The following is a 15,400-nucleotide window of genomic DNA, read 5'->3' on the forward strand; positions in this document are numbered from 1 at the left end:
AATATTCATTCAAAATAATTTATGTATAACTGTTAAAATGCCTGCAATTAGCAAATTAAAAGATTTACAAAAACTTCAGCATGGCAGTTTTAATGATTGTTTTTAAATATGACTTTACCAATGGTAATATGGACTATATATTTCTGAATATTTAGCATCTTAAAGTCCATAATATAAACATCTCAACAGTTTTTCCAAGGGACTTGTGAAAATGGACTATATCCCTCTATATACCTTACTCTAGCTTCTTTTTAAACATTGAAGAGTCCCACAAGAAGAGGAAATAACTGTAGTCTTAAATAGAATATAGTTACATATTAGTTATTCTAAAAAGTCAATCCTATGTCATATCTATTGCTTACACACATACTTTTATGTCTCTCTCATAATGTCTATGAATTCCTAGAAAGGAAAATCTGTATAACTTGAATACAGATATGGTATATTTCAGGTGTCTTTAAAAATGTAAATACATTCTCATTAACAAATTCTCTCTTTTTTTCTGATTTTCACTGAAATATTTCAATATAATCATCCAGTAAAAAATAATATCATTTCAAAAATTTCACAGCCTTTATATATACATGTACATACCACCTAAAGTTAAGCTTAACTATATAATGTACAGTTTTTAAAATTCTTTATAAATGTAAAGATTTTGTCTAAAACTAAATGTTCCCCTCGATTATTTTGAACATATATAGATAACAACACTGAAAGCCCTAAGATCTATGTGTCTGTGGAATTCTCTGTTCTTCATTCTCTGGATCAAGGACGGCCTGCATGTGTTATGTAGGAATGGATGAGGTAGGTAAAAAACTATGAGAACCAACCTAAAAAAAAAAAGAAGAAAATTCACGCATTGAAACGAACAACAAGATATCTTGTTGGTGTAATCTACTGTACACAAAGTTTCTTCGATTTAAATGAATTCAAAGTGAACCCTCATTTTGTAAGTAACTGAAAAAAATTGCTAAATATTTTTAACAAAGATCCATTTGAATTATAACTTATAAGGTTTGTATTTAAATTAAGAAATATGTTATTAACAAATTCAGAAGCATCAGCTAGATAAAAAAACAGCTTTACAGCTTTCTATAAATTACAGGATTTGGAAACCTTGTGTAATGTTTATGAACATTCTATTTATATTTCTATATTTATTTTCCTAAATTATTTATCTATTTCACAGTTAGAGTTATCTTTCTTAATCAAATAGTTATCTGTCCTATAATTTCTAGAGTTATCTTTTTATTTGTAAATCAAGAGTTACTTTTCCTTAATTCCTCACTTCCTGTGTTGTTTTCCTTTGTGTGGCCCACACTAGGAGACTCATCCCATTATGTCAAATTTCTGACCTATGCTGCCACACACTGTAAGTTACTTATGCTGTTTATATTTATTACATGTGTATTTATTATATTTATACTGGTTTTGAATGAAATGTTTGTAATTTGAATATATTAGGAATATCTATTGTTATCACTCTAAAGTATGGAACCCTATTATTGTCATAATCTTTAAACATAAAACTGGAGTACGTTCATAACATTTTCTATGGAAACCCACTTGTGTCAAAACTTTATATTCTGGATTTAATAGTGAATCTTTATTTTTATTTACCTCTTGAATATTTTCATTTACAACTTATTACAAAGTTTATGCTATATCTATAGTTATATATTGATACTATTTATCATGTTATTGATAAGTAATTCTATTTTTTGTTTTGTTTCAGTTCTTTTGCCTTTACACAATAAATCTATGCACCGAAATATTGTGTGGTTATACTATCTGCAAGATACAGGCAGAATACCTTGATTCATTCTAATTGATGTTGATATGAGAGCAATATCGACAGTACATCAGTTTGTTGTTTTGGGAGGGCAATATTAGTTTAATTATGAATATAAATTGTCAGCTTCATTATTAATGAATACAGATATAACATATACTCTATCCTACCTTTCTTTTCTTTTTTCGCTGGTTTTGGTACAGATTCACCAATCAGAGCAAAGCACAAGTTCTTATAATCTCCCGAAATGTCATCCTGAAAAATTCAATTAAGGAATGAATTTAGACATGTCTCCAAATAAAACAACTACAAAACTGTATACCAAGGGTCTGAATGTATCTATTGGAGAATGGCTTTAACCTCAGGCAGGATGAATGTCCATATTATACCAAGGGCTCCAATGAAGTACATGTGTTATCAGAGAATGGATGTAATGAACTAATGAACACAATGAAGTAAAACTCAGAGAATTTGTATAACCTGTGAATTAAATACTGAGCTTGAATTAAAAACCAATACTTACAGCCAGGAACATGGCTAGAGTCTGTTTGTACTGCTTCTGGAATTCCTCCTTGATCTGCACCATGTCAACTTCACAGCGAGATACAATGACTCGACAGAGGCGGTCATCGTCCGTCCCCAGACCCTTCATGGATTTATACAACTCCGTGGCAAAGTGTGAAGCCTTACCTCGAATACATCGCACTGCAAGAAAAAAGAACAATAATTAGCTTTTTGTAATACATTATTATACAGAATAATTCAGATCTAAAATAATACTATAATTGAAAACTATCCTCTTACTAAAATGGAAGCAGACAAGAGACACATTGTCATGACCACATTCCTATTGTTTTTTGCTTCAAATACTTCAAAGATACAAATATGAATGTCACTAATTTTCCCAATTTTAATGCCCCTAGTACCAAAAATTGGTGTGAGAGCCACTGCCAAGACTTGTAATTTATAAACACTTGTAGATAAGACTAAGCAGTCATTTACAGTGAATACCTATAGCTAGATTCCATTAAGTAGATCCCCTGACACATACCTAAGCTAGCATGCCCTTTAGTAAATCCCCCAATACATACCTATAGCTAGTATACCCTTTAGTAGATCCCTGACACATACCTATAGCTAGCATGCCCATTAGTAGATCCCTGACACATACATATAGCTAGCATGCCCTTTAGTAGATCCCTGACACATACCTATAGCTAGCATGCCCTTTAGTAGATCCCTGGCACATACCTATAGCTAGCATGCCCTTTAGATCTCCTGACACATACCTAAAGCTAGCATGCCCTTTAGCAGATCCCTTGATACATACCTAAAGCTAGCATGCCCTTTAGTAGATCCCCTGACACATACCTAATGCTAGCATGCCCATTAGTAGATCCCTGACACAAACCTATAGCTAGCATGTCCTTTAGTAGATCCCCTGACACATATCTAATGCTAGCATGCCCATTAGTAGATCCCTGACACATACCTATAGCTAGCATGCCCTTTGGTAGATCCCCTGACACATACCTATAGCTAACATGCCCATTAGTAGATCCCTGACACATACCTATAGCTAGCATGCCCTTTAGTAGATCCCCTGACACATACCTATAGCTAGCATGCCCTTTAGTAGATCCCTGACAAATACCTATAGCTCGCATGCCCTTTAGTAGATCCCTGATACATACCTATAGCTAGCATGCCCTTTAGTTAATCCCATGACACTTACCTATAGCTAGCATGCCCTTCAGTAGATCCCTGACACATACCTAAAGCTAGCATACCCTTTAGTAGATCCCCTGACACATACCTATAGCTAGCATGCCCATTAGTAGATCCCTGACAAATACCTATAGCTAGCATGCCCTTTAGTAGATCCCCTGATACATACCTATAGCTAGCATGCCCTTTAGTAGATCCCTGACACATACCTATAGCTAGCATGCCCTTTAGTAGATCTCCTGACACATACCTAAAGCTAGCATGCCCTTTAGTAGATCCCCTGACACATACCTATAGCTAGCATGCCTTTAGTATATCCCCTGATACAAACCTAAAGCTAGCATGCCCTTTAGTAGATCCCCTGACACATACCTAATGCTAGCATGCCCATTAGTAGATCCCTGACACACACCTATAGCTAGCATGCCCTTTAGTAGATCCCCTGACACATACCTAATGCTAGCATGCCCATTAGTAGATCCCTGACACATACCTATAGCTAGCATGCCCTTTAGTAGATCCCCTGACACATACCTATAGCTAGCATGCCCATTAGTAGATCCCTGACACATACCTATAGCTAGCATGCCCTTTGGTAGATCCCCTGACACATACCTATAGCTAGCATGCCCTTTAGTAGATCTCCTGACACATACCTATAGCTAGCATGCCCTTTAGTAGATCCCCTGACACATACCTATAGCTAGCATGCCCTTTAGTAGATCCCCTGACATTTCACTCTTAAGTGTGTCCTCAATATCTTTGTTGGCCAGTTTAGCATACTCCTGGAATGTTGCTCGCAGCTGAGCGTAACTCCTCGAGACCAGAATGACATTAAATCGTGACTCGTCTGTCCCCCATTTCTTTTCTCCTGCCTCATAGATTGCCTGAGCATCTTGTTTGGCTTTGTTTCTGTCGAATTCTTTACTTTCGTCCCTGTTGGCCTGAAGTAATGCAATCAGCAGCCGTTTGAAGTGACCCGAGGTATCCCCAGCAACGTCCTCCTCCAAGCTCTTACCATACACTGAAAGTAGGTCAGGGTCATATAATGATAAGATATACTGAAAGTAGGTCCAGATCATATAATAACAAGAGGCCCATGGGCCACATCGCTCACCTGAGCACATTGGCTAGGAAAAAGCACAAATCATTTCAGTATTGAAAAGTTTAAAAGGGGGGGTTAGATTTTGAACTACCTGAGGATGCTTCCATATCAATATAACAAACGGCTTTGCAATTCTTGAGCAGAAGATTTTTAAAGATTTTTTTCCTATATATTCTCTTGTTAAAAATTTGATCCCCCATTGTGGACCCTCCCTACCCCCCCCCCCCCCATCATTTGAACAAACTTGAATCTACACTACCTGAGGATGCTTCCATATCAATATGACTAAACATGGCTTTTCTGTTGTTGAAAAGATTTTTTCCTATATATTCCTATGTAAAACTTTGATCCCACATTGTGGCCCCACCCTACCCCTGGGGGTTATGATTTGAACAAACTTGAATCTACACTACCTGAAGATGCTTCCATATCAATATGACAAAACATGGCTTTGCTGTTCCTGAGAAGAAGATTTTTCAAGTTTTTCCCCCTACATATTTCTACGTAAAACTTTGATTCCCCATTGTGGCCCCACCCTACCCCTGGGGGGTCATGATTTGAACAAACTTGAATCTGAACAACCTGAGGATGATTCCATATAATATGACTAATTGTGGCTTTGTTGTTCTTGAGAAGAAGATTTTTAAAGATTTTTTTCTATATATTTCTATGTAAAACTTTGATCCCCCATTGTGGCCCCACCTTACCCTCAGGGGTCATGATTTGAACAAACTTGAATCTGCACTACCTGAGGATGATTCCATATCAATATGACTAATTATGGCTTAGTTGTTCTTGAGGAGAAGATTTTTAAAGATTTATTCCTATATATTCCTATGTAAAACTTTGATTCCCCATTGTGGCCTCACCCTACCCCCGGGAGTCATGATTTGAACAAACTTAAATCTGCACTACCTGAGGATGATTCCATATCAATATGACTAATCGTGGCTTAGTTGTTCTTGAGGAGAAGATTTTTAAAGATTTATTCCTATATATTCCTATGTAAAACTTTGATCCCCCATTGTGGCCCCACCCTACCCCAGGGGGTCATGATTTGAACAAACTTGAATCTACACTATGTAATGAAGGTCTCATATAAGTTTCAACTTTTACAGCCCAGTGGTTCTTGAGAAGAAGAATTTTAAAAGATACCACCAAATTTTCACTAATTCTTAATTATCTCCCCTTGCAAGAGGGTGTGGCCCTTCATTTGAACAAACTTGAATCCCCTTTACCCAGGGATGCTTTGTGGCAAGTTTGGTTGAAATTGGCCCAGTGGTTCTGGAGAAGAAGTCAAAAATGTGAAAAGTTTACAGATGGACGGACAGACAGACAGCTGGACAGACGGACGACGGACAAAATGTGATCAGAAAAGCTCACTTGAGCCTTCAGCTCAGGTGAGCTATAAAAAATGCACATACTAAAGTAAGACAAGGTCATATAATGAGAAGGACTGCTATTGATTATTCCTACAAACTATGTAATAACAAAGTTCATGTTTTTAAAAAGTATAAATATAAATTCCGATATTGTTATTTAAAAAATAAACCAGGAACCAGCTCTTATTAAGCTCTTGTATAAAACTAAACGATGAGTTGCACTCCTCAATTCAAACTTTAAATGGACTAATGACATGCCATTCAGTTGGTCATTATCCCTACTTGAACAGCTCTAATCTCTGTAAATCAAATGCAACAATTTTGAAAATTTTTCTCAGATTTTCGATTATTATAAACTCCTGGGATGAATTTCATACATGGATAAAGGTATTGTGTAACTCAGCAGATACATGCATTTTATGTGTTACGTTTGTAAACAGATACTAAACATACAAGTTTTGTAAGCCTCCTTAAACTTTCTGATCTGTTCATTTGTCCGAGTACAGATGACCTCAACAAGTACCTGCTCATCTGTTCCCAGGCCCTGCAATAAAAATAAGGACAGTTTTATACTAATTAGAATGCAAAGTTTCAGCACTCAGAGTGTAAACATTTCTATTCTAATGACAGGCCCACAGGCCAAAAGACTCCCCTGTGTCAAAAATAAATATTTATTGACAAATGAAACTTCAACCACCAACTTGAATGCCAAGCTTCAACAATTTAAATTTACAGTATATTGGGCTTGACAACTTGAATCTACATTCAATAAGAAGTGTCCTGCTTGAAGATTTTTACAAGTTTTCACCAGATTTTCACTATTTCTTTATTATATCCCCTTGCAAAGAAGTCATTCACTTAAAGTTGCACAATCAACACCCAAAGATGCTTTTTGCCAAGTTTACTTAAAATTGGCCTACTGGCACTGAAGATGAAGTCAGAAATGTGGAAATTTAAAACACAGATAAACTTTGATTAGAAGAGCTCACTTAGGCACCTGTTTCTGGTGGATTAAAAATTTCCCTACTATTCAATCTGCATGATCAAAATATTTTTGACAAAATTATTCTGGAAAAAATCACATTCATTTTGACCTTATAACCTAAAGTTCTCACCTTGACCTTATGACCTAAAGTTCTCACCTTGACCTTATAACCTAAAGTTCTCACCTTGACCTTATAACCTAAAGTTCTCACCTTGACCTTATAACCTAAAGTTCTCACCTTGACCTTATAAAAGCTCTCACCTTGACCTTATATCCTAAAGTTCTCACCTTGACCTTATAACCTAAAGTTCTCACCTTGATAGCTTTGTTGAGACACATAGCATCAAAGTTCTCCAGGCTCATACACAGACCGCGACAGAGAACCTTCAGCCCCCCACTCAACTCCCCCTCCAAGTCCTTGATTAGGTCCTAAAATAAAATAAATCAAGTCACAGAAGGGTCCTCCTGCATCCCACAGCATTTAAACACTCAAAGTCACTTACAACACTTAAAGTCACCTACAGCACATAAAGTCACTTTATCATTAATTTAATTTATTTTTTGTGAAAAAATGGCATATGTATGAGATAAACAAAACATTTATGACATAAATAAGTTTCATCACTTTAATTACCTTTCCAAACATTGTTTTGTAAGTTTTAACAATCTCTAGTCTCTGTGCATTTGATCTGTAGCCCAGTATGTCTATGATGGCCTGTTCATCAGTTCCTGTGTAACAATGAAAACCTTATAAATTTATTCACAGCAAGATGTGTGTGCAAGTACAGTTATAGCATTAGCACGATAATGAAAGTATGTAACTTCAAATAGAGGACACTAATTAAAAGCTGATTGCATTATGGTTTTTATTAGTGAAATTTGAATTTGGAGAAACTGGAAAAATGTATAATTATAGATTTATAAACACAAAATCCTGGCCAACTTACCGAAGCCTTTCATAGCCTTCCTGAGGGCCTCTGCATCACTCTCAGCATTGAAATTCTCTGCAGGTTTTACAGTGGGATCTTCCTGTAAATTACAAGATATGTCTAATGATATTCACAAATCTAATGATCTGTTGAAAATCTCAAATGTGAATTTTTTGGCATTCAGGCATATCTACATAATGTAACTGAAGAGATACAAAATTGTATCATTTACAGAATTGATGTTGTTAAGTTAGGTTATTTGTATATCTTGACACCGTTATCAGTTGTTTTACATCCTGACGGGTACCACAGACACTTGGTATATGGTCCCCCCCCCCCTTTCCTTTTTTTTTAATCAGATCAACACATTTTTTTCCTATTTGTGTATTATTTGATATGCATTACATGTTATCAATAATGAAACCCTTTTGTCTCTATTATCTCCTTTTCGATTGATACATAAAAAGAGCTTTTATTTTATGTAGGCCATATCGGTCAAAATTCAGATAATTGATAACAGCTGATAGAGACAAAAGGGTTACATTATTACTAATATGTAATGCGTATTTCAATACATGAATAGGGAAAAAAAGTGTGTTGATACCTGATTTAAAAAAAATGGAAAAGGGGGGGGGAGGGGGGGAGGCGATACCCCAAGTGCCTGTGATGGATTTTTGACATCACTTGTATATTTTGAGAACCACCTGTATTTTTGATACATGTATCTCATTTATTTCAATGGTTACATGTTCTTTTTTACATTACCTGAACATCTTCAGATTCCATTCTGACTTCTTCATCCAATTCTTCTTCAGTTTTGTTTTTTATGGCCTCCACAAAACCCTTACCAGCTAAAAATAGAAAACAGAATTTGCAACGAATATACAGTAAAAATGGAGAAGTATGGCATTAGATGGTACTTTGCATTGAGATAGGAAAATTTTGTTACCTTTTATAATGTTGTAATTGTTTAATAAAATCATACTCTGAAGTTAAAATCAGTCCAGCACTTCTTTTGCAGAAAGAAACACTATCAGTTTGATAATTGAAATCATGCTTCATCTGTTTATTTCTCTTTGTGTGGGAAAGCGAGGGGGGTCAAAGTTAAAATCAGTGTTTGTGGGAGGAGTAGAACTTACATTTAGAGGCAGTGTTTGGGGGAGGTCCTCCCACCACGAGGGCCAGAATAATGTTCCTATAATCTCCAGATATGTCATCCTGTCAAAGAAAACAGATATTTATCATCATCTTATAAACAATTCAGTCCAGGGGGAGCTGTTAAAATACATTTCCTACACGACTTAATTTGCTTTTTTTCAAAATAGAATAAATTCATAACATGAACAGTTAATCATTCAAAGCACCAGAAAAGCAGGGGGTATACATACAGCTATGTATTGCTCTAATGTTTGTCCTGTCATTTTCTGGAATTCCTCTTTGATCTGGACCATGTCAATTTCACATCGTGACACAACTACCCGGACAAGAGTGTCATCATCCGTGCCCAGACCCTTCATCGTCTTCTGGAGTTGGTACGCGAAATGAGCAGCCTTGTTCCTTACGCATCGCACTAGAAAACATATATTGTAGGAATTATACATATTGTTAGAAATTTAAAATTGACAATTTTGATAACCTCTTTCATTTTACATTTTACCTCATTACTGTTTATGAATGCAAGCTTTAAGTTCAAGTTGAATTTTCTATAAACATAAATCCTACATTTGTAAAAGTTCCATTATATACATATAATACAGATGTTAATGTAACAAACAATCCCTTATTCCCCAGTGATTCAATTTTTAGCATGTTATATTATAGTGTAATATAACATTGTATACTTTACCAATTGTCAACATTCCCCTTAGCAGATCCCCTGACATTTCACTTTTCAGGGCCTCAACAATGTTCTTCTTGGAGATCTTCTCGTACTCATCAAATGTTGCCCGGAGCTGGGGATAACTCCGAGAAGCGAGGATGACATTAAATCGTGACTCGTCTGTGCCCCATTTTCCCTCCCCTGCATCCAGCAGGGCTTTGGCGTCTTGTTTCGCTTTATTACGATCCACTTCCTTACTGTCACTCCTGTTGGCCTGTACTAGCGACACAAGTAATCGCTTCAGATGTCCTGACGTGTCACCAATAATGTCCTTCTCCAGATCCTTATTGAATACTGTAATTAATGACTAAGATTAGACTAAGAAATTCAATGTCTATGACTTTTATCAAATTGTAATTACCAAACTCTTGTACAGTGTGTTAGCATATTTAAGCATTTAACATTTCATCTCTCTGAGATTTGACTACACTCATGATAAAGAAAAAAATTAGTGAATGATTTTGGAAATAATTACGTGTTTTATAAGTTTTGATGATTTCTTTGATCTGGGTGTTAGACCTGGTACACAAAATCTCTATCAACACGTCTTCATCTGTCCCAAGGCCCTATACAGCAAATCAAAAAGTAAACTGTTTATTTTACAGAATCTTTATTCTTTTACTTTGAGCCAGCTAGTGGCAACATATGTCTAAATTAGTGCTACAGTTTGTTTTTATCCTATCCAAAAAATATGATCTAGAACTAGCATTTGAAATCACTTCAAACCTGCAATTCTTATAGCAATTAATCTACACCATACACTATCAGACATCAGTAATCACCCTTATCTCCGTTAAACCCCATCGCATATTCATTCTCCGCTCCATTTTATATTTTACCTTGATGGCTTTGCGGAGTTGATAAGCGTCAAATTCAGCCGGTGCCATCATCAGACCCTTACAGGCATCCAGGTAATGTCCACTTAGTTCACTCTTCAACTCCTCAAGAAGGTCCTGTACCAAAAGGTCAAAGGTCAAATGAATAAAGACAAGGGTAAAAGTTGTTATCTTGTAAAGTAAAATAATTATTCTCTGATTAGTAATGTATGCATACCTTTCCGTACATGGTTTTAAATGCTACCCTAATTTCCTGTCTCTGAGGATTAGATCGATAGGCCAGGATGTTTGTTATAGCGTCTTCATCTGTCCCTGTGTAACAGTGTTAAACAAATTACTAATGAACAGTCACATATATGTATTTATTTATCTATGTAAGAATAGAACGGCGCAAAAACACAATGTTTCATGACATTTTTCACATCTCAAAACTCAACAAAATAAGAGGGAAACGACCAACAAAAATGCATAAATTGTGTTATTTGCGACCATTAATGATGATTTAATGGTCGAAAACATACATTTTATCATCTCCACTTATGCATCGCCAGTAAAACTCAGTTTGCAACCCTTAAATCATTATTAACGGGCACTATTAACAAATGAGAAGATAGTTATTCCCTAATACATGAACAAAGAAAAAAATTATTTTGCTCTCTAGCAATTAAGGATTTGCCATGCTTGTAAACAAGTAACGGTAGTAACTCCCATGTTATCATGTTTATATCAAATAACATCAACATAAAATATTTCTATACCTAGCCCCTTCATGGCGCCCCTCAGGACCTCGGCGTCTTGTTCAGCATTAAATTTGTCATATGGCTTTACGGTCCCCTCCACCTAAAGGGAGACAACACTGTTATTATTCATCTCAATACAATATTTTATCTTTTAAAGAGGAATATGTCTACATTTTGCAATTTTTTTCCCAGTATAAATTGGAAGATTAGAACTTTTTATACACAGAGACAAAATGCACATGCTTGTTTTGAATATGATTAATTAAAATTTTCTTTTCTTAAGTTGAATACCGGAAGATCTTCTGTTTCCATGGCGAAGTAGGGGTCAGACTTAGGGGGTGTTTCTTTCTTTTTCTTTCCATTTGAGGGAGGGGGAGTGGGGGGCTTCTTAGGTTTGGTCTCCACTTTTGGAGGTTTGCGTAGGGATCCTCCTGAATCAACAAAATAAATCAACTCTGTAATGGGTTCATATTTTATTAAGTCAAAATATAAAGTTAACTTTCAATATACATCTAAAATCCCACCTTGAAAAATGCAGTGTATAAATATCAGATGAATGGTATATTTTGTAAATTAATCTGATTTTAAAAGGTTTTAAAAATTTCACAGGAAAATGATTAGAATAACAGTTGTATATCAAAAATGTCATCTATAAAACATTAAAAAAAAGATTACATGTATATAATTTAATACAGATACATGTATATAAGTGACAATTGACAGAATGTACATGCATTATCTAAAAGACATCACTATAAATATCAGACTTAATTCATATCTAAATATAAAATAATCTATGGCACAGTTTGACATTTTTAGTGTTTGATTATGAAATCTGAGAGATTTTTGTCATTCCTCACTCACTTGGCACGCCCGGTTTCCCCATCACCAGAGTGATTCTGTATCCATCTCCCTCGTCTTCAAACTTTGCTTCATGCATCTGGAAAATAAAGACAAAGTTTAAATATTCCTACTTCATTGTGCATGCAGATTTTACGTATATTTTCAAATTGTGCAGCTCTGAAATATTGTTTTTTTTTCTCCCCAAAAGTGTGGGTTTTTTGCAGAATTAAAGTATTCGAAAAATATTAAAATCAATGTTCCTAACATCAGTAAAGGTATACTTAAACATCATGGTTTGTATGAAGTAGGAAGATTTTTGTTGTTGTTGTTGTTTAATTAATGACTATAGAAGACTCCGATATTGGTATATCATGATAGTATACTATGCATGTTCAAAATTGGCGTATTCAAAATTTAGCGCAATCACTTGGTATGGAGTTGTTGGCAAAATCATGAATTAGCACTTTACATTTCCGTGCCATATATTGTATCTATAAATGATTTCTTAGCGGTATTTATGAATTAGCGCATCATTGTCTTCACCAAAGCCGCTAAAATATGAAGCCTGCTTATTTAAGTGTGACATTAGCATGATATACTTCTATCAAAGTCTTCTATAGTCATTAATTGAACAACACCACCAAAATTCTTTATCATTAAATGTTAATTACTTACTCTTCCAATTTTAGGTTCAGCCACTCTTAGTCGAAAGTCTTTGTTATTTTTCGCAAATTCCAGCATATGAGTGTAGATGTGCTGTATATTTCCTTTGAAATCCCCTGTTATAAACACGTTACATAATAAATTTTCTTTAGACATTGAAAAGTAATTTATTGAAAAATTCAACAACAAATTATTACATGTTTACAGGGAAATGTAAAGATAGCTAAATCTTGAGAAGTCTAATTAATCACTTTAGTTTTTATATAAACTAATGATACTCCTCCCACTGTGCCTGTTTCTATCAGCTAAGAAAAGATTTTTTTTAATACAGTACGACTGTTATAACTATATTCCGTACAATCAAGTATCTAATTTTTTACCATTTCCTGGACTGACTGCCAATAATTCTGGTTCTTTGGGGGGAGGGGGAAGCTCGATGGCTTTTGGTGGCTCTTTTGGTGGTTCTTCAATAGCTTTAGGTCGCTTGTTCATCATCTGACGTAAGTCCCCCACAGTCACGTGACGATTTTCTGGGTTACAGTTCTACAAAGACGTTAAATTTTATATAAATATGTTAATTAGATGGGAGTGTCTTAATTAATTACACCATGTCAGATTGCTAGAACCAAAAATCAAATCGTGAATCAGTATGTCACCAGATGACAAATTCTTCCTTAACCTGACCCTTGATAAGAAATCATGACCTTGACTAATATGAACATTCTACTTCTTATAAGTCAATGTCAAACAAAGTAGACAGAGAACAGATCCGAAACAAATAGGGAATCAGTAAGTACTATTCTTGTATAAGATGATATCACAAAACTTTGAGCTTTGTATCCATAGAATAAATCATAGGGATATTTGTATAAAGTTCATATAACTTATAAAAATCATTAGAGCTGAGATCTATATAATAATTATAATATATTTTTTCATTGCACAACTTACATTGATCATATTTTCTGTGAGGAAGCCTGTCTGTGTGGGGTAAGGGTTGTTAGGCACTGGGACACCAAATGTCACTGCCCCATTACTGGCATTCATCCCAGGCCAGGATCCAGGGGGAGCACCCCACACATTTATCTGGGTACCTGAGTAGTTGGTGGGGTTGAAGGGGCCCTCTGGAACAGGAGGTTGTGGGGGACCTGGGAATACAGCAAAAAATTTCAGGACAATCAGAAAAGATTGAATTAATTACATAATAATAATGACTAATATATATTTTATTTCAATTCATTGTGAAAAAGGATTTTGATTATCATATTCAGATATCTGTGAGTATAAGTAAAGAATTACAATTGCATGTACAATGTACCTCTTAAAAACTTAAAGATTTTTATTTAATTTTCAGGAAATTCCATAAAGATACTTTTGCCTATCCATATTTAATTTCATTGTATGTTCTGTCTTTTCTTATGCATCTTAATTAATACCTTTACAAATTAAGAAAATATCGACCAAAAACAATCTTTAAGTCTTACTGTGCCGCCCATCCTCGGCCCCAAAGTTATCAAAGGTCTGACTGCTGGCCCAGGCCTCCTTAGGGGACCTCCTCAGGGAGGATCTCAGTGGGGATTTGGCTCTGACTGGGGATTTACTCTGTAAAACATCAAAAATTCATCATAACACAGAATAATTAAAGCAACAGAGACAAATGACAATCACATAAAAATTTTCTTGCAATTCTTTTAAAACATGTTTTAAATTTAAAACCTTTTTTTAAGATTTTCTTCTTTTGTAATCAGTGGAAGGGATAGTCTGATAATTTTTACACAAATTTCTGGATTGCCCATTTGATGAATGAGTTTATTAAGGTGTTGATATAAATTTGTTATTAGTTTTACTTTTTTGGGTTTTCTCCTCTTTTTCAGAGTGGAGGTGTTATATTTACTTTATTGGCTTTCCTCCTGTTTTTGAGAGTGGAGGTATTATATTTACCATACTTTATTGGGTTTCCTCCTGTTTTTGAGAGTGGAGGTGTTATATTTACTTTATTGGCTTTCCTCCTGTTTTTAAGAGTGGAGGTATTATATTTACTTTATTGGCTTTCCTCCTGTTTTTGAGAGTGGAGGTGTTATATTTACTTTATTGGGTTTCCTCCTGTTTTTGAGAGTGGAGGTGTTATATTTACTTTATTGGCTTTCCTCCTGTTTTTGAGAGTGGAGGTGTTATATTTACTTTATTGGGTTTCCTCCTGTTTTTGAGAGTGGAGGTGTTATATTTACTTTATTAGGTTTCCTCCTGTTTTTGAGAGTTGAGGTATTATATTTACTTTTTTGGGTTTCCTCCTGTTTTTAAGAGTGGAGCTGTTAAATTTACTTTATTGGGTTTCCTCCTGTTTTTGAGAGTGGAGGTGTTATACATGTATTTACCTTTTTGGGTTTCCTCTTGTTTTTGAGAGTGGAGGTTTTATATTTACTTTTTTGGGGGTTTCCTCCTGTTTTTGAGAGTGGAGGTGTTATATTTATTTTATTGGGTTTCCTCCTGTTTTTGAGAGTGGAGGTTTTATATT

General features: G+C 35.0%; 1 protein-coding gene across 4 annotated transcripts in view; it reads right to left on the minus strand.

The window, feature by feature from the left end:
- The window catches only part of LOC133191046 (annexin A6-like), an 18,105-nt gene continuing 2,705 nt past the window's right edge, over positions 1–15,400 (minus strand). The window contains exons 1-23 of one of the 4 annotated variants that reach the window (XM_061326715.1): positions 15,261–15,289; positions 14,370–14,487; positions 13,837–14,033; positions 13,266–13,428; positions 12,898–13,001; positions 12,244–12,319; positions 11,671–11,810; positions 11,398–11,479; positions 10,857–10,951; positions 10,643–10,756; positions 10,279–10,369; positions 9,771–10,097; positions 9,313–9,494; positions 9,064–9,142; positions 8,690–8,775; positions 7,943–8,024; positions 7,630–7,724; positions 7,311–7,424; positions 6,464–6,554; positions 4,221–4,547; positions 2,319–2,500; positions 1,966–2,050; positions 1–833 (exon numbers count right to left, since the gene is read on the minus strand). In XM_061326715.1, the coding sequence (XP_061182699.1) occupies positions 820–833; positions 1,966–2,050; positions 2,319–2,500; positions 4,221–4,547; positions 6,464–6,554; positions 7,311–7,424; positions 7,630–7,724; positions 7,943–8,024; positions 8,690–8,775; positions 9,064–9,142; positions 9,313–9,494; positions 9,771–10,097; positions 10,279–10,369; positions 10,643–10,756; positions 10,857–10,951; positions 11,398–11,479; positions 11,671–11,810; positions 12,244–12,319; positions 12,898–13,001; positions 13,266–13,428; positions 13,837–13,932 (2,625 nt within the window). In that variant the 5' untranslated portion in view covers positions 13,933–14,033; positions 14,370–14,487; positions 15,261–15,289 and the 3' untranslated portion in view covers positions 1–819. Of the gene's footprint in view, positions 834–1,965; positions 2,051–2,318; positions 2,501–4,220; positions 4,548–6,463; positions 6,555–7,310; positions 7,425–7,629; positions 7,725–7,942; positions 8,025–8,689; positions 8,776–9,063; positions 9,143–9,312; positions 9,495–9,770; positions 10,098–10,278; positions 10,370–10,642; positions 10,757–10,856; positions 10,952–11,397; positions 11,480–11,670; positions 11,811–12,243; positions 12,320–12,897; positions 13,002–13,265; positions 13,429–13,836; positions 14,034–14,369; positions 14,488–14,831; positions 14,866–15,160; positions 15,179–15,260; positions 15,290–15,400 lie in introns of those variants that run through there. The other 3 variants (XM_061326716.1, XM_061326717.1, XM_061326714.1) reach the window with 3 other exon arrangements.

This window comes from Saccostrea echinata, unplaced genomic scaffold, assembly GCF_033153115.1.
Source record: "Saccostrea echinata isolate AGI-Se365-2 ecotype Australia unplaced genomic scaffold, CSIRO_AGI_Sech_v1 ptg000023l, whole genome shotgun sequence".
Taxonomy (NCBI): Eukaryota; Metazoa; Mollusca; class Bivalvia; order Ostreida; family Ostreidae; genus Saccostrea; species Saccostrea echinata.